The sequence below is a fragment of the Ailuropoda melanoleuca genome, chromosome 11 (genome assembly GCF_002007445.2).
Source record: "Ailuropoda melanoleuca isolate Jingjing chromosome 11, ASM200744v2, whole genome shotgun sequence".
Lineage (NCBI taxonomy): Eukaryota > Metazoa > Chordata > Mammalia > Carnivora > Ursidae > Ailuropoda > Ailuropoda melanoleuca.
In genome coordinates this window covers 99,259,937-99,285,421 of record NC_048228.1, presented here as the reverse complement: position 1 = coordinate 99,285,421, position 25,485 = coordinate 99,259,937, and the positions used below count along the sequence as shown (strand labels likewise).

Here is a 25,485-nt window from a genome sequence, read left to right as displayed (position 1 = left end):
ATACGAAACAAGGTTTGGTTTGACATCAGGGATGTAATCGAGTGCAGAATTGTTAAATCACAGGTTCTAAGTTTTTTATTTATTTACTTAGTTTTTATTTTTTTTATTATATTATGTTAGTCACCATACAGTACATCCCTGGTTTTTGACGTAAAGTTCGATGATTCATTAGTTGTGTATAACACCCAGTGCACCGTGCAATACATGCCCCCCTTAATACCCATCACCAGCCTATCCCATTCCCCCACCCCCTTCCCCTCTGAAGCCCTCCGTTTGTTTCCCAGAGTCCATAGTCTCTCATGGTTCATTCCCCCTTCTGTTTACCCCCCCTTTCTTCTTCCCTTCCTTCTCCTACAGATCTTCCTACTTCTTATGTTCCATAGATGAGAGAAACCATATGATAATTGTCTTTCTCTGCTTGACTTATTTCACTTAGCATTATCTCCTCCAGTGCCGTCCATGTTGCAGCAAATGTTGAGAAATCGTTCTTTCTGATAGCTGAGTAATATTCCATTGTATATATGGACCACAACTTCTTAATCCAGTCATCTGTTGCAGGGCATCTCGGCTCCTTCCACGATTTAGCTATTGTGGACAATGCTGCTATGAACACTGGGGTGCATAAGGCCCTTCTCTTCACTACATCTGCATCTTTGGGGTAAATACCCAGTAGTAGGTTCTAAGCTTTTTACACATTAAAATGCTGAGTTCAAACATCGAGTTGCCCCCTGATTGGTGTCCCTGCTTCTGATGCACTTCCCCTCCAGCCTAACTTCTTTCTGGAACACTGCTAGGGCCATCGTCCTAAGCTAGGGTCCTGATTGCATCAGGCCTAGTTCAAAATCATCAGTGCAAAATAAAACCCAGGTTTTAAAGTCTAATATTCAAGATCTTTACATTTGACCCCAAACTGCCCTTCTAGCTTCGTGTCTTCAGAGACCCTCTGTGCTCTCTGGGTGCCTTCTCTCAGCTCCCCATTCTCAGCCAGAGCCTCCACATCCAGTACCTTTGCTCACCTCCTTCCTGGCATCTCACTTTGTTCCAGTCTCTACTGCATTTGTTTTTATGTCTTTCTGGAGGACAGAGTCTTTATCCACGTGTCTTTGTGGGTGTCGCTGTGCTTCACCCCAACCAACCATGACCCAGTGAGCAGTTGCTATGAGAAGGGATCAATACTGCATTTAAAATTGAGCAAGATTATCAGGTTTGAGGAATAGAAAGAAAAATCCCATACTCCTCCTCCTGTGTTTCCCCTGCCCCCACACAACACCTCACTTCTGACATTCTCGTCACCCCATATGTGGGTTTTTCTCCACACCAAGCAGTTTTCTGATACTAGTTGGGTGACCTGCAATTCAACTGAAGTCTGACACTATCTACCTGGAGATAGGCTCAGAGTCACAGGTGAAGGGCTCAGTCCCACAAGGCTCTGTCCCAACCCCCCTTCACACCAATCACGAGTCCAGATTGTCACCTGTGCTTCTGACGAACAGCTATAGTTAGTTCAAAAGTCCCCATATTCTTCTCCTTGGTTTCAATTCATCTGCTAAAGCGTCACACGGAACTCAGAAAACCCATTTAGTCACTAGATCACTGGTTGAATACAGAGGATGGGACTCAGGAACAGCCAGATGAAAGAGATACAAAGGCCGAGGCATGGGGAAGGGGCGGAGATCCAGGCCCTCTTCAAATGCTGCTTTCCCCATATCGCCATGGGTTCACCAGGACCCTGGAAGCTCTCCAAACCTCATCCTTTTGGGCTTTTATGGAGGCTTCATTACGTTAGGCACGATGGATCAGATCATTGGTCATTGGTGATTGATTCAGTCTCTAGCCCCTTTCCCCTCCCTGGGGGTCAAGGGATGTGACTGAAAGTTCCAACCCTCTAAGCAACTATTTGGCTCCCCTGGCCAACCCTTAGGTGTGTTCAAAAGTCACCCCACTAACATAACAAAAGCAATCTTAACCCTTCTTGGCATTTAGGAAATACCCCAGGTTTTAGGGACTTTTTGCCAGGAATGGGAGGAAGACAAAATATGTCTTCCTATAAATCACAATAGCACAGGGAGTCAAGTGGGGTGACAGCCCAACATTGTGACTAAGAGCCTGGATTCTGGGGCCTCACCATCTGGCCCAAATCCTGCCTTTATGCCTTGGTATCCACAGGGCTCTAGGCAGATCACATCTGTCTCTTTGTAAATAGGGATTACAAGTGCTCAGAATAAAGTGAATTCCTGTGCATAAAGTATGCAGAGAAGTCCCAGACAGGTAAGTGAGCACTGTGTCAAGCATAGTTGCTGGTACTGTTGTTACTATGGGAATCATCAGTAATCATCTAAATAAACACTATCTACGAAGACAGTGCTTTCTAGTGTAGGTCCAGAGATTACTCTGCAGCAGTCACTGAGCTAAGTACTTTCATACATGCTCTTTGTTTTTTGTTAGAGAGGGAGAGAGAGGGAGATAGGAGGGGCAGAGGGAGAGGGAGAGAGAGAATCCTAAGCAGGCTCCTCTCCCCAGCGTGGAGCCCAACACAGGGCTTGATTTCACAACTCGAGATCATGACCTGAGCCAAAATCAAGAGTTGGGTGATTAACCTGCTGAACCCCCCAGGCGCCCCTCATGCATGCTTTTATTAATCCTCATCCAGCCCCGTGAAATCAGTTCAATTACTATCCTGTTTCACAGAGGAGAAAAGGGGAACCGTGAGAGCTTTCTTTACTTGGCCAAGATCCCACAGCTTCGGCGCCCCTGAGCAGTCCTCCTGGTCCGGGTGGCAGCCAGCTTGAGCTGAAGCAGCAACACGAACTTCGCCTCCTCAAGAACGGACACATCCCGCACCAGCACTCAGTGGGTCCTTCGTGCATGTCTGCTGAGTGGGGGGGTAAATGATTTGACCTCATGGAAGGCCCCAGAGCACAAGAAGGAATAGGCAGGCCTGTGGGAGAACTGGGTCCTAGTCTTCTTTGTTTTGTTCTGGGTCTCTGTGGTAGCCACCCTAAATTTGTCATTCCCTCTCACACAAGAGACTTGATAACAAGGGACTTTTGGAAACAAAAAGGAAATGGGAGAAACCACAGTGGTGAGGATACTGACTGCTCAGCAAATCCAAAGACACAAGTCACTTTAGCCCCCCACAGGGAGGAGGCCAACACCTCCAGGGGCTCTGACAGGAGCGCACAAGGCTTACTCGGTCTGTGTCAGTGTCCCCAGAAAGCTTCAGAAGTAACAGGATAATATAGAAGCCCAATCTGAAAAGGAATTTCAGCCACTTGAGAAAAAGTGTAACCGTGTGTGAGGCCTTTCTTGCTAAGATATCTGAACTGCCTGGTGCACCCTTCAAGGTAGTGGAGGGACATTCACAGAGACTGGAGAATGTGGGAGTGTTCACCAGGGAGGACCCAATTTTGAAGCAAGTGATGACGCTGGTAAATAAAAAAGGAGAAAAAGAATGAGAACCACCCGTCCCGAAACAATCCTGAACATTGGTTGATTTAAAATATATTTGGGAAGACAAAGGAATCTGATCAAAAAGCATGATGACCCTTTTCTGATGGTTTTCAAAGATGGGAAGTAGGAGTCACATCTTGGCTGCCTGATAGGTTCCATGTCTGAAATTCACTCTGAACACAATTGTTATGGACCGCCTTGTGTCCACCCAAAACTCACATTTTGTTATGGCGTCCCCAGCAAACCAATACTGAAAGAATATGTCAAAAGTAAAGTGTAGAGGTCAATACCTGCTGAAGTGAAATCCGTCTTCCTTGATTCCTTCTTTCATAAGACAGTGAAAATTAGGGTCTGCAAAGGGTGCCAAAGAGATGCAGGTGAAGAGAGTGTCAATTTGAGAAGTACTCGTGATCCTACTCCACGTGGGGCAGTCCAAAGCAGAGCTGAGCCAGCAACTAGTGCTTGTTCTTCTATTTATTCAGTCTTTCTGCAATTCCCCAGTGCAGAAAGTGGAACTCATGGAAACGCGTCTTCGTCGAAAACCTTGCAGTTGCTGGAACCTAATTGACAGTCTTGTGGAACACAAAGTCCAGCCTCACACTTGACAGGGGACATTTGGCACCAAGGAAAAGGGTGACCCGAAAGCCCGTGCTGGCCAGCAGGGCACAACTATTGTTGAAACCGGGAAACTGCCTTTTTGAGCTCTGGCGGGGCTTCTGAGTATTCACATTAATAACCAGAGAAGCAGGTTCTAGAATCTGAACTTTGCAAATTTCAATACAATTACTCATTACTTATAGCCTTATGTTTTTGTGCTTTCTTGGTCGAGTCTATCTTAGACTGATAGACTGTCCCCATAATAAGAGATGTATATTTATTAAATTACTTAGTATTTTAGGAATATAGTTATTTCTTTCCTCAAATGATACGGATTGCAGCAGGTTCTCTAAAGCATATTTATTCATTGCTATGATATTTTTGTCCTTTGAAAATCAAATTATCAGGTAGCTATTGAAGGGTAGCTGTCAAGATTACCCAAGCTCTTCATTGAAATGACTTATTTATTTGCGACAAATGGATGTTGAAAAGCCGATCCAAGCGTGTGTATTTCCACCTTGCACAGAAGTCGAAGGGGTTTAACTTGGCTTGTTACTTGCTGCACCTGCATGAGTTTGCTAAAGAAATATGACATGATTAATTCTAAGATGCTTCTTGTAAAATTTTACTACTTGGGAATAACTAGCACATGGTTAAAAGTTCTCAGAAGGGGGCGCCTGGGTGGCACAGCGGTTAAGCGTCTGCCTTCGGCTCAGGGCGTGATCCCGGCGTTATGGGATTCGAGCCCCACATCAGGCTCCTCTGCTGGGAGCCTGCTTCTTCCTCTCCCACTCCCCCTGCTTGTGTTCCCTCTCTCGCTGGCTGTCTCTATCTCTGTCTAATAAATAAATAATAAAAAAAAAAAAAAAAAAGTTCTCAGAAGAACACATTAAACTTGTTTGGATTCTGTGTGACACAGCGATCTGTACAGAATTACAATCAGAATGACGTTCTTGTTTACCACTGCTGCTGTTAAAAGAATTTAGGGGGCATGGTGCGAGGGCTGGGGGATGAGAAGAGAGAGAGAGAGACTCTCTTGACCCTCACCAACTGATAATTAAACTAGTAATTGCTCTCTATTTTTATGTGTGTGATGGAGACACACGGTATTTGGGATTGCGTGGTGGAAGACCTACTCCAGTCTTGCATCAGGGAAGGGAGGCTTCCCAGAGAAGTGACCTATAAATTGAGGTGGGAAAGATAAGGGTTATTTAGCCAGAGAAGAGATAGAAGAGTGGGAAATATTTCCAGGTGGAGAGACTAATATGTCCAAAGATTTATATCCCCAACAACTGAGTTTGTCTTAAATGTTTGCACTTTGTTTATTTAACAAGTTTATATATTCAGCCAGTAGTTACTGATTATCTTGACTAGGAGTCTGGGAGAGGTGGTGACCGATGTCTCACATCCAAGTCTCACATCCAAGACTGTTTTGAATTTGGCCCTGCTGGTCCCCTCTTCTCCAAAGGAGAAGGCTGCCTTAGATGAGCACAAGCGCAGACTGGAAATCAGCTTCTGTTATTAACCACTAGATTGTCAGGCTCCCCACTAGGGGCCACCCTTGTTTAAGCTGAGGTGGACAGGCCCCTGAGGACAGCACGCTCATGATGTGGTAACCTTGCCCAGGAATTAACGTGGCCCAAGAATTCCTGGCTCACAGCACTCATATTAAGGAGTTCTTCCCGGAAGAGGGTGGTTGAGGTTGGGAGATGGGAACAGGAGAGCCTAGGCAGACAAACAGGGAGAAATGTTGGGAAATTCTGTCCATATCCTGGATAGGCGTCATGAAAAACGACAGTGAGAGGTTCTGGGAAGCTCTCAAGCTTCACAAGGGCTTACAATGTAGCATGTGTGTTGGGGTTGGAGGGGAGCCATAATCAACAGCATTATTGAAAGTACATGTCAGTGGCCCACAGCAGGGGCCAAATTTGGCTCATCACTTGCTTTTATACAAAAAAACCACAGGGGGGTTTTGCATTTTTAAATAGTTGAACAAGAGCAAAAGAACAATATTTTGTGACATGTGGAAATTACACGAAGTTCAAGTTTCAGTGTCCATCAATAAAGCTTTGTTGGAACCTAGCGGCACTCATATCTGTGGCTGCTTTCAAGTTGCAGCGGCAGAGTTGGGCAGTTGTGACAGATTGTGTGGCCCTCAAAGCTGGAAGCATTTATTATTAGTCCCTTTACAGAAAATGTTTCCTGACCAATGGTCTGAAAGTCTGTGAAGGTCACTGGCCCCCAACCCAGCTGCAGCACTGGGAGGATCAGGGACAATCTGGTTGGTGCATGATGGCTTTACTCTCTACTTTCTTACCCAGGCACAATACAAATACATAATATTTTGTTTGCTTTTAACATCCTCAGCTCTGTGGTCACACCTGTGACAAGGCTGTGACAAATAGTTTCTCAGCAGGGAGGAAGAGGGTTTTTTCCCCCCAGGCTTTTGCGGAGCTGTTTTTTATTGAGAACTTGAAAATCAAGGAATTCCTTTTATTCCTTGGGCCAGATTTAAGACTTTAAGTCTTTGAATCTCCTTAAAAGTAGACCTGTGATAGCGTAAATGCAGGTGCTTGTGCTGGGAGGTGATTCCAGGAAACACGGGTGAGGGAGCAGAGGTGGGACTAGAAGGGCAGGAAGCCAATCCCAGGTCACCAAGTGAAGGCACTGGAGTTTATTGCTGCAGACAGCATAAAACATACTTCAAAGTTGTTGCACCTGAGGCAGGAGGAGGTTGGGGCAGTTATCTACCTATCAAGCGTTAGTTGAGAACTGCTCCCGTGAGGACATCTGGCCTGCACTGTGGTTGAACTGGCTGTCCCAACAGAGATGGTTCAGGACAATCATCAAACCATCAAAAGGCCATTGCATAACTTTACATTTAAAACCAAATTCAGACTTAACACAGAATGGACTAGTACAAAGAGTTAAATTTTTTTAGACAAGTCTTCTGCAGATTATCTGTTCTGGTTGTACTACAATTTTCGTTATGGAATAATTTATCAGAGTTAATCCAATGCTGTCAAAGCCTATAAAATACATATCACGACTCTAGTAACAGTCATAGTAGCACAACTCTAGCAACAGTTCTCAAAACTTACAATTACCAAAAATTATTTGTGATACTGAATTTGCCAAGAGTGACTTGACAAGTTTCAATTACATGGATTGAAAATGATGTTGCTAGAAGTATGGACTTTGATGACCTCATCAGTGAATTTCCAGAGAGGTTGAGGCATGAGTGCATTTTGGGTGTCGTAGTTGTGCTGGCCCAGACTCTGCATTCAACAGTCCTCAGGAGATCTGAGTATTTCCATTCGTCTGACGTGCAGTAACTCAGATGAATGTCTACAGGTCCCTTTGAGAACGGGTCAGGGAAATCACTATTGTATATGCTTGCTGTGGCATTATAGGCACTTCCTCCCCCTAAAAGGATTGGAAGTGGGTCTGAGATTCCAGATACAGGCCTGGGAACCGGGGGGGTGGGTTGCGATCTTCCACGGCCGTAGCTGACAGCCTTTGGCTCACTTGCTTTTGATCACTTTTGATGATAAAGGTCAAACACCTCTTCAGTGACGGCCTGTCTCTCTTGCTGTAAGGAGCTAGAGGGTCTACTAGCCTCTGTCTCAGATTCCTGCCTGCCAGGCTCCCATCTGCCATGTAGACTTTGTTGCCATTATGGCGATCACGTGTGTCCTGCCTATGCTAATTAAGTGCTGCCTCCCAGGCTCCACTGCTTCCTCTTGGCACTAGGAAGCCCCGTCTCGTAACTGCATCCCCACCATCATCCCTGGCTTTTAGCATACAACCACTTCTTCTTTTTTTTTTTTTTTATAGATTTTATTCATTTATTTGACGGAGAAAGACAGCCAGCGAGAGAGGGAACACAAGCAGGAGGAGTGGGAGAGGAAGAAGCAGGCTCATAGCGGAGGAGCCTGATGTGGGGCTCAATCCCAGGGACCTGGGATCACGCCCTGAGCCAAAGGCAGATGCTTAAGGACTGCGCCACCCAGGCGCCCCTAGCACGCAACCACTTCTGAGCTTCTCCATGAGACCAGTATCCTCATTACTAGCACATTCCTGACTGTTTTAATAAATCATAATAGTCATATTCTTTTGAGCAAGCCCATCTCTCTGAGCCTCTAACCCCATCCAATCTTCCCCCCTCCACGTTTTTTTTTTCAACTGTTCTGACAAAGCAGAGTAGTAAATAAATTTTATTTACTTCAAGGCATCTTTTTTTCTAGTTTTCAACAAACCATCCCAACAGTGTTATTAAGACTGGCTCTAGGTGTCCTTGCTGGGTTGTTAAATTTGAGTGGTGGGACAGTGCCCCTCTATAATATATATTCTTTCTTATCCAGCCTTTTGTGTTCCGCACCACCATCCCCAGTCCTGCACCATGCTCAGGCATGTTTTCCCAGTTCCTGGCATACATATTAGGGAGATCTGTAATTTTCCTGGTTAATAATTCCTTTTCTAAATGAAGGAAAATATTTTCCCCAGGTGCATACTTGAACCTAGTTATCAATCTAGAAGGAACTAAGGAATGTAGGTCCTGAGGAGAACAAGCATCATCTTGCAATGTAAGGGCTGTGCTGGTGTCCAGGCAAAGGGAACTGCTATCTTCCAGCAAGGAGGAAGCATAGGAATCTGGGAGGGGGGGTTCATGGGAATCTGGGGGTTCAGGATTTCCAATCCCATGTACCAAATGTCCCCATCCCAAGTCTCAGGGTTCTACACCTTCCCTATCCGGGATGGATATCTGCCAGGCTATGGATTAGGACTTCTTGTCGCTCTGCTCTGCTCACTCACGTGATATTCAGCACAGTCTGTCCTGGGCTACGCTCCTGAAAGGGGTAAGGATTTCCTTAAAAGCACTGAATAGGTCTTCTGACTTCACACCATGCCTCAAGTCAATAGCCAGCTGACCTGATTCTGTCATTTTCTTCCCTCAGTACTCTGGTGGTAGTGGAAAGCAACAACCAACTCCACATTCCCTAGAACTGCCATTTTTACTTCCCTCTCTCAGTCGCTCAGACAGTGTGTAAGTCAACGCCTCCTTCTCCCCCAGCACATCACAGTTCCCCTCAATGAGGGTCTTAGTGATGTGATGCCACAGTGTACCAGGGGAGGGGAGATTGAGACCAGAGAGGGAAGAAGCCAGTGGTGGGTGGATTGCCTGGCAACGTGTCACTGAGGGCAACCAGCACTTAACCCTGCAGGGAGTTGTGGGTTGATAGGGTGTACTGTTTCTGAGTTATCTAGGGAAGGTATATGAGAGCTGTGGTCTTTCTCCCTCGTTCCTGTCAGTCATTGGTTGAGGGCTGCTCCCAGGGAGGGTATGAATTTCTGGGCATGTACAAGGTGTCCTGTGTGGGGGCAGAGCAGGTTTTGAAGTCAGAGAAGGCTCTCAGGCCAAGGGTTACAGGTGCTTCTTGTTCGAAGTTGGGTAGGTTTGCCCAGACATGGTTATCACCAAGGGGATAAGAATGAGGAACGAGCATTTTCTGTTATGGTCAGATTTTTTGCCACTTGATTTAATGCTTCCCAGTTAACAGTTTGGGTTTTATTAAGTTCTTTCACTTTATTCAGGGCTTCTTCTGGGATCATTTCAATTTTGCCCCACCTCAAAATTCTTTATTTTTACACTTCTGCCTAAATTCACGACAGACTTCCAACTCTATCACTAGTCTGGTCACTTCCTTATTTTTTCAAAGCAAAGAATACCTTTGGAAATACTTTCTTCAATTAGAACTAAAGAACTTCCTTGTTGGGATGCCTGGGTGGGGCTCAGTCGTTTAAGGGTCCACCTTTGGCTCAGGTATGATTCCAGGGTCCTGGGATTGAGTCCCACGGCAGGCTCCTTGCTCAGCAGGGAGCCTACTTCTCCCTCGGCCTGCTGCTCCTCCTGCTTGTGCTCTCTCTCTCTGACAAATAAATAAATAAATAAAATCTTTAAAAAAACAAAACAAACCATATGAAGGGCACAGGGAAGTTTGTTACTGGCCTACTTCTGTGTGTGTTTTAAAACCTAACCGAAAACTACAAAGAAGCAAAGAAACTCCCTCTCACACACACAAAAAACAACCCACCAAACACCAAAGCAAAATAAAGCAGCACCAACAAAACCCCACTTGAATACTAATTACGGTCCTATGATCCCCAGTTACGTTGGTATAAAAATCCCAGCCCACGTTCTCCTCAAGGATTGAGAATGTGCAAAAAGATCACAGATGACTTGCCGATATTAGCTAGTAAGGGTGGAGAATTTGCTGTGTGCCTGGGGCAGTTCTAAGTGTTTTCCATGCATTAACGTTTCTGGGCTTCACAATGCAGTTTGCAAGGTAATATCCCATCCCCCGTTCCCAGGGACAAAACTCAGAGTGATAGAGCGGGAAAATAACTCAAGATACCGTAGCTTGGGACTTACAAAGCCAGGACTCGAACCAGGAGAAATGACCCCTTAGTACTCTACCTTAACCACTATGCTGGACCATCCACATGGTTACTGGGCCCATCATCACCATCACCATCACCATCGTCTTCTATAGGCAAGGTCTAATTATTGTATCTCCTTTAATTACAAAAAAATTAAGAAATGTATTATGTGAAATTACCTTTCCCAAATGTCATGCCCCACAAATAACTGGCCTGAATGTGGTACATAGTGTTTCAGAGGTTTTCTATTTATGCATAGCTTATATTTCCGTGTTTATGGGTGCCAGGCAGAGTTCTAAGAGCTTTTCAGATACTCACGCATTGAATCCTCACAACTGAATCCTGATTCTAGGGGAGAAGATCAGAGACTATTTCAAAACTGAGCAGTCAGCATGAATACGGCTATAAGCATTCTGTACTGGGGCTCACGTGCTCCACAGCAGCACTGGTGGGACACCGGGTAGGGTGGGGGCAGGGAGGACTCCCAGAGCCTCAGAAGCTCCTCCCAGAGCCCCTAGGCACCAAGCAGCCCTGTGTCCTCGGCTCTAGGTCCCTGATTTCAGGAGTTTCCTTTTAAGCAGTGAGAATGTCTTAAATAAATAACTCACCAGTGTTCTGGGAGAAGCATCTGACCAGTGACAAAGATGTTCTCCTTGATCTCAACTAATTCAGGCTCCTCTAAGCCCTGAAGTCTCCATCTCACCTCCAACTCTGTCCTTGGTGTGTTGAGTCTGGTTTTTGGAAAGGTTCTTGCTAACACAGAATCCTGCTGGTCAGGTGAGTGAAAATCTGCCACCCTTGATGTATGACTTAGTTCTTTATCCTCCACCCTCAATATTTCATCACCTTGGCCTGTGAAGGGTTACAGAATAAATCAACCCAAAATAAGGCTCTCTACAAAAGGATTACTTTAAGCTAATTATTTTTGAGAAACAGAAGACACAGGAAAGAGAGGCTCTGAAAATTGGGAATTAGTTATCTTTTTTTAAGGGAAATTTACAGTTATAAATGAAATCTCCACGTGTGAGGTATCTCCCTCTTTGTACCAGGAAGAGAAGGATGGTACGTATATCTTTGGTTTAAAAGAAAGAGGATAAAAAATACTTACCAAAAAAAAAAAAAAAGGAGTTTAATACTGCCAGAAATATTTACTATTTATCTCAGCTGAAATATGATGCTATTTGAAAGATTTTTTTGTAAAGATTTATTTATTTATTTGAGAGAGACAGAGCGGGTGTGAGCAGGGGAGGGGCAAAGGGAGAGGGAGAGAGAGAATCTCAAGCAGACTGACTCCCCGCTGAGCACAGAGCCTGATGCAGGGCTTGATCTCACACCACTGAGATCATGACCTGAGCCAAAATCAAGAGCCAGTCCCTTAACAGATTGAGCCATCCAGGTGCCTGTGAAATAATTTTTTTTTAAAGAGTTCTATGATCAGAAGTTGGCCTAATTGGAAGTTGGTACTCAGAGCCTGATAGGAACTTTTTTTTTTTAATTTATTCGACAGAGATAGAGACAGCTAGCGAGAGAGGGAACGCAAGCAGGGGAAGTGGGAGAGGAAAAAGCAGGCTCACAATGGAGGAGCCTGATGTGGGGCTCGATCCCATAACGCCGGGATCACGCCCTGAGCCGAAGGCAGACGCTTAACCGCTTCGCCACCCAGGCACCCCTGATAGGAACTATTTTTTAATACCTGTTTTGTTTGATCCTGTTCCTCACGTGGGGACTTCTCAGTCAACTGAAACCCCCTTCGCAAACTCCTGCTGACTCTATGCACCATCAACTCTGTCCACATCCTTGTTGGCGTGGTGTTGTTGAGGATTTCTTTGGCCTCTTTTGGAAAGTTAAGATCCCCCCAAACTGGCTCCTCCTTGTTGTTTCTGCCCCTCTTTGTCCTCATGACCCCTTCGATCTTCCAGTTCCCAGGAATCCTTTGATCCGTCCCCCTTCAGCCCTCACCCCCTCCATCCCTCTGTCCATCCCTTCCAGATGTTTCTCTCCCCACTTCAGCTGCTCAGCTCTCTAGAGTCACCAAAACTTCTGGCCCCTTATCTTCCACCACGGACTCCTAGGAACACAGGAACTCCAAAAGGAATTACCTGAGGCTGAAAAAGAAAAAGGAGCTCTTAGGAAGCTAGGCAAATGAAAAATCCTAAAAGATCTTCCACAGATATTAGTAAAAGGCTTTGGCCATCTGAGCAGGTGCTCTGAACAAAAGATTTATGACAACCGTGTTTCAGTTTCGAAAAGAAAAGAAAAAGTTATTTGTATTATAGAAACCTAGTAGAAACAGAAGAAGAAAGGAATCTGCACATAGATGAGGATAAGAGTAGGCAATAAATGAGAATAAGGCAAAGTTCCATCAAATCAGGGGCGCCTGGATGGCACAACGGTTAAGCGTCTGCCTTCGGCTCAGGGCGTGATCCCGACGTTGTGGGATCAAGCCCCACATCAGGCTCCTCTGCTATGAGCCTGCTTCTTCCTCTCCCACTCCTCCTGCTTGTGTTCCCTCTCTCGCTGGCTGTCTCTATCTCTGTCAAATAAATAAATAAAATCTTAAAAAAAAAAAAAAAGTTCCATCAAATCAGGTACTGACAACATCCAACCGCATCAACTGGGGAAGCCCTGTGGATGCGGCCAGGCTGGAGTCCCAGTTGAGAGGCCTGGGCAGAGCATCCTCCGCTCAGGTGAGACTTCCGACTGACCATCCCCATGAGGGCCATATTTATAGGGCAAATGACAGGGTTTGAAGGTAAACACTTGTTTGTCTATGTGCAGTTTGGAAGGAGCTGCGTTTTTATGTTACCATGTTTTTATATTTTTAAGGCGCCTGGGCTGTATCTGCCTTCTCTCCCAGATTCTATTCCGGGGGGCCAGCCCAGCCTGGGGCAGGGTGGGATATGAGACAAGATTTGTAGCTCTTGACATTCAGAACAGAAGGGCCAGTTTTGACCTGGAGGTCAGATCATATATTTCAAATAACCAGGCTCCCGAGGTTATTCACACAGCATGAGTCCCACAAACATCATTCCTTAGCCTGCCTGTGAGTATGCAGATCTAGGTGGTGGGTTCTGTGATTCTGGGGGACACATCACAAAGACATCTATCGTATAGAACAGCAGGTAACCTTTTTTTTTTAATGATTTTTTTTATTATATTATGTTAATCACCATACAGTACATCCCCGGATTCCGATGTAAAGTTCGATGCTTCATTAGTTGCGTATAACAACCAGTGCACCATGCAATACGTGCCCTCCTTACTACCCATCACCAGTCTATCCCATTCCCCCACCCCCCTCCCCTCTGAAGTCTTCAGTTTGTTTCTCATAGTCCATAGTCTCTCATGTTTCATTCCCCCTTCTGATTACCCCCCCTTTCTTTATCCCTTTCTTCCCCTACTGATCATCCTAGTTCTTATGTTCCATAGATGAGAGAAACCATATGATAATTCTTTCTCTGCTTGACTTATTTCACTTAGCATTATCTCCTCCAGTGCCATCCATGTTGCAGCAAATGTTGAGAATTAGTTCTTTCTGATAGCTGAGTAATATTCCATTGTATATATGGACCACAGCTTCTTAATCCAGTCATCTGTTGAAGGGCATCTCGGCTCCTTCCATGATTTAGCTATTGTGGACAATGCTGCTATGAACATTGGGGTGCATATGGCCCTTCTCTTCACTACGTCTGTATCTTTGGGGTAAACACCCAGTAGTGCAATGGCTGGGTCATAGGGTAGTTCAATTTTTAACTTTTTAAGGGACCTCCACACTGTTTTCCAGAGTGGCTGTACCAACTTGCATTCCCACCAACAATGTAGGAGGGATCCCCTTTCTCCACATCCTCTCCAACAATTGTTGTTTCTTGCCTTGTCTATCTTTGCCATTCTAACTGGCGTAAGGTGGTATCTCAGTGTGGTTTTGATTTGAATTTCCCTGATGGCTAATGATTTTGAACATTTTTTCATGTGTCTGTTAGCCATTTGTATGTCTTCATTGGAAAAGTGTCTGTTCATATCTTCTGCCCATTTTATGATTTGTTTATTTGTTTCTCGTGTATTGAGTTTGAGAAGTTCTTTGTAGATCTTGGATACCAGTCCTTTATCTGTGGTGTCCTTTGCAAATATATTCTCCCATTCCGTGGGCTGTCTCTTAGTTTTTTTGACTGTTTCCTTGGCTGTGCAGAAGCTCTTTATCCTGATAAAGTCCCATAAGTTCATTTTATCTTTTGTTTCTCTTGCCTTTGGAGATGTGTCGTGAAAAAGGTTGCTCTGGCCGATGTCATAGAAGTTGTTGCCTATGTTCTCCTCTAGAATTTTGTTGGATTCCTGTCTCACATCGAGGTCTTTCATCCATTTGGAGTTCATCTTTGTGTATGGTTTGAGAGAGTGGTCAAGTTTCATTCTTTTGCATGTGGCTGTCCGATTTTCCCAGCACCATTTATTGAAGAGACTGTCTTTTTTCCACCAGAAGTTTTTTCCTGCTTTATCAAAGATTAGTTGCCCAAAGAGCCAGTTTTTTCCTGCTTTATCAAAGATTAGTTGCCCAAAGAGCCGAGGGTCCATTTCTGGGTTCTCTATTCTAGAACAGCAGGTAACCTTAACATACTCCATCTGTCAGAAACACCACGTGGATCCAATTGTTCTTTTATTTTTAAAAAAAATTTTTAAAAGACTTTATTTATTTGAGAGAGAGAGTGAGTAAGCATGGGGTGGGGAGATAGGAGCAGAGGGAGAGAAAGAAGCAGACTCCTTGCCGAGCAGGGAGCCCAATGCAGGGCTCAACCCTGGGACCCTGGGACCCTGGGATCCTGACCTGAGCCAAAGGCAGACACTTAACTGACTGAGCCACCCAGGCGCCCCCAACTGTTCTTTTATAAACTGATGAGCTTTGTAGTATGGTACATGTCTCAGCTAAAATTTTAGAATGAAAGCTGTAAGATCTCTTTTTGTGTCTGTGTGTGGGGTTTATAGATGTTTATATATGTATGTTATAGATGGGTGGTATTTTTCTGCCTCCGGTGATATTACCGGTTCTTTTTTTTTTTTTTAAAGATTTTTATTTATTTATTTGACAGAGACAGCCAGCGAGAGAGGGAACACAAGCAGGGGGAGTGGGAGAGGAAGAAGCAGGCTCCCAGCGGAGGAGCCTGATGTGGGGCTTGACCCCCTAACGCCAGGATCACGCCCTGAGCTGAAGGCAGACGCTTAACCGCTGTGCCACCCAGGCACCCTGGTATTACCAGTTCTTGTCTGTTTTGTTTTCCAGAGTTAAGGTAACATTTTCTTTTCTCTTTTCTCTCAAGCTATCTGTAACTTACCTTAAATTGGCAAATTACACCTCTGTAAATAGAAACAAAGTAGAAAAGTGGTTGCCAGGGGCCGCAGGGAGAGTTTGCGAAGAGGGTATGAACTTTCAGTTTCAGGATGAATGAGATCTGAAGATCTGATAAACAATGTGGAGGGTATAGTCCATAACACTGTCTTGGGCAACTGAAATCTGCGAAGAGAGTAGAACTTAAATGTTTTCACACACAAAACAGGTAACTATGTGAGGTGATGGGTGTGTTAATTCACCCCATGGGGAAGCTTCACAATGTGTATGCATATCAAACCATCACCTGTATACTTTAAATGCCTTACGATTTGTCAATTATACCTCAGTAAAGCTGAACACAAAATCACAAGACAATCTGACCAATGGGGGAAAACACTGACTTAAACCTGCATAGCAAACTTTGCTCTCATTTACTGTGTTTCCCCTGGTAACCTCCCATAACTGGCTTCCTCCCTCCCCTTTCCCTATTAAGATAGTATTTAATCCTGGCTTCTGAGCCCCCCACCCCAGGGAGTTAATCTTTTTCCCCCTGGGTATCTCCCATGTACGAATGTGGTATACATGTTAATACAACTGTTAGTTTTTCTCTCTTTTATTACAGGGACCTCAGTCAAAAACTCAGAAGGGTAGAGGAAAATTATTTTTCCTTCACTGTACCAGCCTTTAGCAAGAACCCTAAGTTGGTTTAGCAAGAATCCCCCCTTGCCCTTGATGTCCCTCTGAGTGGTCTCCCACTCACGGACCTCCCCTCCGTTGCCCCTTGGCTATGAATTCCCACTTGTCTGTGCTCTGTCGGGACTGGAGCTCAGGTCTCTGCTCTCCTATCGCGGTAGTTCCTGGATGAAATTTGCCATCACCTCTTTACCTGTGTCTGATTCTGGTTTTCTTTGACACCAATAACATCTGGAAGTGCTCGCTTTCCTTCTCACCAAGATCCGCTAATCATCTTTTTTTTTTTTTCCTGAATTTGCTTATTTGACTCCTTTTATTTCCTCTCACTCATTCAGCAAAGGTGGTCCTTTGGGAGGAAGAGAAGCAATTCCTCAGAGGGAGGGTAGTGCTGGTCCAGCAAGTGGGGGACGGTGGGCACACGGAATAATACACCCCCGTGATGCTCGCTCTGCCTTAAGCAGGTCACGCTCTTGTCCTTGTCTCCCTTTCCTCGTTACAGCGCGTCAACTCTAGTATTTCTTATTTTTCTCATATTGTAACTGAGTCCTTCTTTTATAATAACTCATGTTAAGGGGGGAGTTGGCTGTGTCAGGCCAGAAAGTAAATTGCTGACAGTTTGTAAATATGCTAAAGGGGCTTTAGTTTTGTCCTTAGAACACCTGGGAGCTATTGACTGAAACAGTCTGACAAGGGAGATGTGTGGTCACATTTCTGCTTCACTCACGAAGTCATTCAGCAAATACCACGTGTCTGTGGATTCCGAGCATTGTTCTAAGCGCTGGGATTCCTACAGCCAAGGGACAAAAAGCCGTGCCTTCTTGGAGCACCCAGTCCGGTAGGTGGTGGGGAGCAGCAGTACTCAGCTCGTACAAATGGTAAATTGTATTTTAGGAGGTGATGCGTACTATGGGAAAATACAGCAGGGAAGCACGTAGAAAGTGTTGGGCAGGGCTGTGGTTCGAAAGGGTTCACAGATGACACTTGAACAAAGACACAGATGACACTTGGACAAAGATTCGAAGTTGTGGAGGGACGGAGCCGCGCTGATATCTTTGGATATCAGGTGTTTAGGTAGAAGGAGCAGAAGCAAAGGCCCTGTTGTGGCCACACGTCTGAGCTACTCAGCAGCAGCTGGGGGCCTGGCTGGCAGGATCGCTGAGGGGAGAGAAGACCGTGGCTGAGGAAGTCAGCCACATATAAATCACCAGGAAGGTAAAGTGCTATCCTGTGAGCATCGTATCTGGCAATGGATGAAACTCTTCTAAATCCAAAATATACCACGCTCTACTCTTCTTCTAAAAGTCAGACTGTCTCTGGGGCTCAGATAAGTCTGGGTGGATGGCACGGGGGCTTCCAGAAGTCCATTTGTGGGAGGAACTGTCAGAGAGCAAAGGAGTTCTAGAAAGTGGAGAAGAATGAAATGGTCGTCACGTCTAGTGGAGATTGGTCTCCATGTGCGTGTGCTTGTGTACGTGTGTAAACGCCCAACTTCCTGGTCGGTGTCTTTTGTTCTGGTGTAATTATTATTAGCATCCCTCTTGTGAGAGAGGGCCCCAGGGAGAGAGAGCACTGTGAGACATGAATGGCATGGTGGAGGGACCTAGCTGTCCAAAAGTGACCTAGCCACGGCAGAGCTGAAGACTCCCAGCGAAGGTGGCCACCAAAGGCAATGATGGGACAAAATCAAACTGCTCTGCAGAAAGGACCAGTCCATATCATTTAGGGTCCTAGCAGGACACGGAGGACACACTCAGATGAAGATACTTTGAAGAGTTCTGAAGAAGGGACCCTTTGCAAAGGCACTGAGAGTTTGCAGGAGCATACCAAGGCCTGAAGGGACAAGCAGACAGAGTGGCTATAGGGATCAAGGGTCCCGTGGAGAGGCCGCCTTGAGGGGAGCAGTGCCCTCTGTCGATGAACCCAGCAGGAGTGAGGCAACCAGCAGGGAGGGAGCCGGCTGGGGAAATACTATGGTCTGAATGTTTGCATGTGCTACCCCCAGTGAATATCTTGAAATCCTAATTCTGGAAGACAGCAGTATCGGGATGTGGGCCTGTGAGAGGTGCCTCAGTCATGAGGGTGGGGCCTTATGAATGGGTCCGGTACCTAGTAAAAGAGATCCCTCAGAGATCTCTCACCCCTTCCGCCGTGTGAGCTCACAGCGAGGAGGCGCTAGCTGTGAACCAGGAGGAGGACCTTCATCAGAACATGACCGTTGCCGGTGCCTTGATCTTGGACTTTTCAGCCTCCAGAACTGTGGGAAAGAAATTTCTGTTGTTTCTAAGCCACCCAGTCTTTGGTATTTTATGATAGTAGCCCTAATGGACCCACTGTCCTTCCTCCCTCGGGGGAAGCCTGATGGGACAGAGAACCCAATGAAGAAAGGTGAAGAATCTAGAAGGCCAGGGGTGCCTGGCTGGCTCAGTTGGTAAAGCATGCGACTCTCGATCTTAGGGTCATGAGTTTGAGCCCTACATTGGGTATAGAGATTACTTAAAAAAAAAAAAAAAAGAATCTAGAAGGCCAAATGGAAGGTGTGCAACCTGTAGTCTCTTTAGCCTAGTCACCAGCCGCTGATGGAGCAGGAGAGGAAAATCGTGGCGGACACCACAGGGTGTGAAGGGCCTAAAGGGACCCAGGGAAATGGGGATGTTTAGCTGGGAAGCATTTCTGAATTTCCAAATAGTCTTCCCTCCAGGCATATCCATATTCATAGGTTCTCCTCTCTCTGGACCTTATGATAAATTTTTGCACTTCCTGTCTGGAGGCTGTATTCTCAGGGCCCCTGGGGTGGCTGCCAAAGGGTCAGGGCGGGACAGAAGGGTGTCGTCATTAGCTTTGTGTGGTTTTGAATAGCACGAAGAAGCGAGAAAGGACGCAGCTGCACATAGGCGGGATTCTGGTGGTTTCTCAGCTGCAGGTGTTTTGATAAGCATGGCTGATAAGCTGTGAGACCCGGGCTGCCCCTCATTGTTCAGTTTTGCAATATAAATAATTATCTTTGGTTTAGTTGATATTTGGTGATGTTTATATTATTTCTGAAGAGGCCATATAGACACATGGTTCAAAACTGAAAATGATATCAAAAGCCTCCTTTCCACTGTACCATCTTTCGGTTCCTTCCCCTTCACGCTGATAACCTCTTCTTCCTTTGCAGAGATACAGGGCTTATAAACAAATGTTATTACCCCTTATCTTTCCTCACACAAAAGGGAGCATTCAATACACAATACTTTGTATCTTGCTCTCTTTCTACTTACTAATATATGCTAGAGATCGCTTTATATTAACACATAGAGAGATTGTCACCTTTTTTTTTTTTTATAGAGACACAGTATTCCTTGGAAAGATGCTACATCTTTACATGATTTAATTCACCCCGTCTAAAAATGCAATGCCTTCGGTTTCCCAGTCTGTGCAATGAGAATAGTATTAGAACCTGCCTCTGGGGGGTGTTTTAGGATTTCATGACTTGATGCGTCTAAGAGTCCAAAGGGTGTTTGGCACTTGCTTAATGATCAGTTAACCTCTCCTCTTCCCCCTTTTATTCCTTTTTCCCTTCTCCTCTGCTTTCTTTTATTTATTTATTTTTTAAAAGATTTTATTTATTTACTTGAGAGAGTGAGCGAGAGAGAATGCGCACACACGTGGGGCAGAGGCAGAGGGAGAGGGAGACTCAGACTCCCTGCGAGCAGGGAGCCCTCCGTGGGGCTCAATCCCCATTACCCTGGGATCATGACCTGAGACGAAGGCAGACGTTTACTTGACTGAGCCACCCAGGCCCCCCTCCTCTACTTTCTTTTAATCCTCCTTTTTCCCTTTTTCCTTCCTGCCTTCTCCTCCTAACAGCAGGGAAACACAGCATATGAACTGTTCCGCCTACAGAAACAATTTCCCCTGTTTCCAGGTCCAGGAAGAGTTACGGGGTGTTGGATAGTACCAAAAAGCCACCGTGGTGTTGGATAGTACCAGAAACTAATACGTGCTAAATATACCTCTTTCCCCTTGTCTCTTTTTACCCCTTGGTTTTTTCCCCAGTGGCATCAAATATGAAATGGGCTGTCTTCATATCAGAGCTAGGAGAAATGGGATGGAGCAGCATTAGAGAATGTAAGCTCCGTGAGGGCAAGAATTTTATTAAAAATTTTTTTTTTAAAGATTTTATTTACTTGAGAGTGAGAGAGAGAGAGTTAGAGAAAGAGAGCACGAGAGGGGGAGTGGGGGAGCCAGGTTGGGCAGAGTGAGAGGGAGAAGCAGACTCCCCACTGAGCAGGGCGCCTGATGTGGGGTTTGATCCTGGGACCCTGAGATCAGGACCTGAGCCGGAGGCAGATGCTTAACCAACTGAGCCACCCAGGTGCCCCAAGGGCAGGAATTTTTAAAAACATTTCTATTGAGATATATATAATTCATGTACCATAAATTTCATCCTTTTAAAGTATATGATTCAATGGTTTTTAGTATATTCAGTTTTGTAATCACCACACAATCCAAATTTAGGACATTTGAATCAACCCAAAAAGAAACCCCATACCATTGGTCCTCACTCCTCATTCCCCAAAAAAGCAGCCATAGGCAACCAGTAATCTACTTTCTGTCTCTATAGATTTGTCAGTTCTAGGCATTTCATATAAATGGAACTATATAACATATGGTCTTTTGTGGCTGATTTCACTTAGTATAATGTGTGCTAATTATTAATTTTAATATTAACAATGAATTATTAACCAACAAATTATTAATAAATCCAACCAACAAAATATCAACCATCTATTAATCAATTTAATTATTAACAATAAATGATGAATTGCTGAAAGATTAGTAATTAATTAAATAACTATACTCAGTAATATAATTAATAAATTATTCATCAAATATTATTACATTATTAATACTAATGACTTTGCTTCTGAGTGATGAAGTTATGAGTAATGTAATTTTCTTCTTCATACTCTCAGTTTTCTTTTTTTTTTAATTGAGAGAGAGAGAGAGAAAGTGTGTGCATTGGGGCAGGGTGGGGTGTGGTGGGGTGGGGTGAGGGAGGGTGGAAGGGAAGAGGGAGAGGGAGAATCTTAAGCAGATTCCCCACTCAGGGCAGAGCCAATCTCCAAGCTCCATCTCATTACCCTGAGATTATGACCCAAGCCTAAATCAAGAGTTAGACACTTAACCCACTGACCCACCCAGGCGCCCCTATACTCTTAATTTTCAAAATTCCATCTGAGCACATGATTGGTATTATAACTTGAAAAAATTAAGTGTAGAGCTGTTACTTCGCAAGAAGGGATATCTTTCTAAAATAAATGTTTGAATTTCACTTTGACTACTGATTTGACTACTAATTACTTAGTAAAATTAGCAAAATTTTAAAACTCTTCATGTTGAAAAAAATGTAGTTTCAGAAAACACAACAAAAAAACCAAAATGTCCTGTAGTGAGTGAATGGATAAGTAAACTTTAGTACATCCAGACAATGGACTATTATTCAGTGCTAAAAAGAAATGAGCTCTTAAGCCGTGAAAAGACATGGTGGAAACTTAGATACATATTACTAAGTGAAGGAAACCGATCTGAAAGTCTACACACTGTACGATATTAACTACATGACATCTTGGAAAAGGCAAAATCACGGAGACAGTATAAAGATCAGTGGTGGCCAGAAGTTAGGGGGAAAGAAGGGATAAACAGAGGGGCATAGAGGATTTTTTGGGCAGTGAAACTATTCTACGCGATACTGTAATGGTGGGTATGTATTACATTCGTCAAAACCCATGCAATGTACAACACTAAGGGTGAGCTCTAGGTAAACTGTGGGCTTTGGGTGATAATGATGTCAGTGTCAGCGCATCTGTTGCAACAAGTGTACCAGTTCGGTGGGGGTGTTGATAGTGGGGAGGCTGTGCACGTTGAGGGGAAGTGGGCCTACGGTCCCTTTGTATTTTCTGCTTAATTTTGTTGTGAACCTAAAACTTCTCTAAAAATTAAGTTTCTTAAAAAAACAAATCAAAATATAAAAGGCAGTGAATGATATTCAGCACCCTTACTCTCAATGCATTTCATTTGGGGCTTTGAGCTTTTTGTTCGTTTCCTTTGGAGCCTGCTCCGAAGAACACTCGGTTGAGAACACATTGCACAGTTGCCTCTCAGATATTCAAGAATGTGTTCCTCCTCCCAGCTGAGATATTTGACCTTTAGCCTCTTTGTGTTGGAATTTAAGAATGGAGAACAGAAACAGGAAATCAAGCAAACATCTTACAAGAAAATCTGTTGAGAAAGTTTTGGTGTGAATTCTGGGGTGTTCCGGGTGGTTTGAAAAGCATATGTGACTCATCTATAAACTGACCATGTTGTTAGGAGTGGGCTACGTCTGACATCGGTCAGTGTGCTCTGTTTGTTGTTTTTGAAATTTGGCCTCTTTTCACTCTTCTTCTGGTGAGATACCCTGACTTCCCCCTGGGGAACTTGCCCTGCTCTGCTCTCAGCCCAAGTGGGGCTCCACCCCCACTCAGGTCAGGCAGGGGGAGACTCAGACTTAATCGAATCAGAGCTGGCCAAGCCACAGGCAACGGTGATTGGCTCAGCGCTAAAAGCAATGATTTTCTTAAGTGACTGGCATGATGTGGGGGGTGTGTTTGCTTGGCTAACAAGCAGCCCCGTGTAGCGGAGCATGCGTTCTGGAGCTCACTGCGCAGGTTTAAATCCCAGCTCCCCGGCCCTACCACGGGCTAGCCGGTCACGTTGGGTAAGTCGCTCATCCTCCATGAGCCTCAGTTTTACCCTGTAAAATGGGACCAAGTATACTCCCTCCCTTGCTGTTATTGGGATTGCGGGAGTACTCTCTGTAAGACCCAGCCCAATCTTTGCCTCCCCATTTTCACCTGGGTGTGCGGTAGGCATCTCAGATTTAACATGCCCCAAATGAATTATCTTTCATTGTCTCTTCCTCAACTCAGCTAATGACAACTCCCTCCTTCCCGTTGTCTCAGGTCCACCCCCTTGGAGTTGTCTTTGACCTCTCTTATTGTCTCTTTATAAACAAATTCTCCCAGTTCTACCTTTAAAATACATCCAGAATTCCACCACATCCACTGATGCCAGCCCGGTCTAAGCCGCTGTCATCTCTTGTCTGGATTATGGCGTCATGGCCTCCTGAGCGGTCTCCCTGCTTCTGCCTTTGCCCTACTTCAGTTTCTTCTCAACAAGGAGCCAGAGCGAGTCTGAGAAAAGGCAAGTCAGAAAATGCCATCTCTTGCTGCCCCTGCATGCACACTGCTGCCTCTGTCCTCAGCTCCTACCTCCTTCCTCCTTGCTCCTTCTGCACCATGCCTCCCTCTTTGACCTTTGCTCTTCTTTCAACACACCAGATGTTCAGCACTTGCTCTTTTCCCTCCTCTTTACTGGAATTATGACCCCAGATGTCAAACGGTTACCTCACTTTCCTCAGATCTTTCCTCAGATGCCACCTTCTCAGTGAGAACATCCTGGCCCTCCATCCGATGTCGTGACCCTCCCCCCAGTCCTTATCCCATTTCCCCCTGTTTCATTTCTTAGCTCTCAGCACCACATGACATACACTATGATTTACTTTTTTAATCTTGTCTATTACAGGTCTGTTACCCGCCCCCCCCACATAAGCTCCATAAGGACTGAATTTTTTTTTTAAGTTTATTCATTTTATGTAGTAATCTCTACACCCAACGTGGGACTCAAACCTGTGACCCCGAGATCAAGAGTCACTCTTCCAACTGAGCCAGATGGTTCCCCAGGACTGAATTTTCGTCAATTGTTGTATCTCAGTGCCTAACACAGAAGGTGCTTAGTGAACATGTAACGCCTGAATGGAAGAATAAGTGAATGAAAGGAAAAGATTTGCGTTAAAGTCTGATATTCATCAGCACACAGTTTTGCAGGGTCTACTGGGTACCAGGGACTTGCTAGTCATTGGAATCATACTCAAGAAAAAGACTGTTTCAGAGTCCACTTACAGTCTGTGCTGAGCAAAAGGATCTGAAACTATCCAGATCCAAAAATAAAATCAGGAAGTATAGGGTGTATGAAAACCTTAGGAAGGACAACAGTGAGAAAGCTTATAAAAGATGTCCAAGGCATGGGGTATCTAAGCTGCGCCCTGGAAGTTCAGGAAGAGCAAGTAAAGGTGAAGAGGTGACGAGTGACGTGGGGGGAGGGTGGAGAGAGCCAAGAAGTCACTGAATCTCTGAGGCTGAGGTTGGCCCGAACTGAGGGAGTGGCTGACAAGTTGACTTCTGCGCTCAAACCTCTACCCAGAATAACTAAACAAACAAGCCAGTGATGACCAGTGACGCCCAAGTGAATGAAAAGCATTTCAAGGCACTCTGCACAGTCCTACTAATTCTTGTGTCATTGAAAATGTAGAATAAAGAATGAATACAAGAATCAGCTCTGCTCAGTTTCTGGAAGTAGGAGGAGAAATCATGCAGCTTTCCTTTTCACAAGACACCTAGAAGAAAACGGGACCACGGGCTACGTCAATGAGTGTGCTTTTCTTTTGTTTTTGATAGTCAGATTCTATTCACCATTTTTCTGGTGAAAGTTCTCTAATTTGAGGAGGTACAAAACACGCTGAGAAGATAAACACCTTTCTGGGAGAACAGGTGCACTCCAAGCTTTTCAGTGATGCTCAGAGCCTCATGGCTGCCACTGACCCATGCCCAAGACCATGTTTCCAGAAATTCCCACTGTAGATCTCATATCCACCTCCAGAACAGGTCGAGTCTGCCAACTCTGAGCCAGTTCATCATGGTGTGGATCACCTAACTGTTGCCTAATTACGCAGAGGTAGTGTTCCCTGGACAGACTTGAAATGAGATTGTCTGGGTTCAAAACCCTTCTTGACTAACTGAATTTTGCCCAAATTGCTTACCTTTCTAAGCCTCTGGTTCCTTGTTTGTAATACAGAAATGAGAAACTCTTTCTTTTTTTTTTTTTTTTTTTTTTTTTTTTTTTTC

The 25,485-nt window shown here is 44.8% G+C and overlaps 1 protein-coding gene and 1 long non-coding RNA gene across 2 annotated transcripts in view; both read left to right on the top strand.

Moving 5' to 3' along the window:
• Positions 1 to 4,776, top strand: part of BST1 (bone marrow stromal cell antigen 1) — a 32,927-nt gene extending 28,151 nt beyond the window's left edge. Inside the window, exon 9 of the mRNA XM_034672091.1 lies at positions 2,689 to 4,776. Within this exon, the coding sequence (XP_034527982.1) occupies positions 2,689 to 2,755 (67 nt within the window). The 3' untranslated portion in view covers positions 2,756 to 4,776. The remainder of the gene's footprint in view (positions 1 to 2,688) is intronic.
• A 10,900-nt stretch (positions 4,777 to 15,676) lies between these two features.
• LOC117804461 lies at positions 15,677 to 24,913 on the top strand. Its single transcript, XR_004628929.1, has 2 exons — positions 15,677 to 17,333; positions 23,548 to 24,913. It is a non-coding gene; the product is annotated as an uncharacterized LOC117804461 (long non-coding RNA).
• The last annotated feature ends 572 nt before the right edge of the window (positions 24,914 to 25,485 follow it).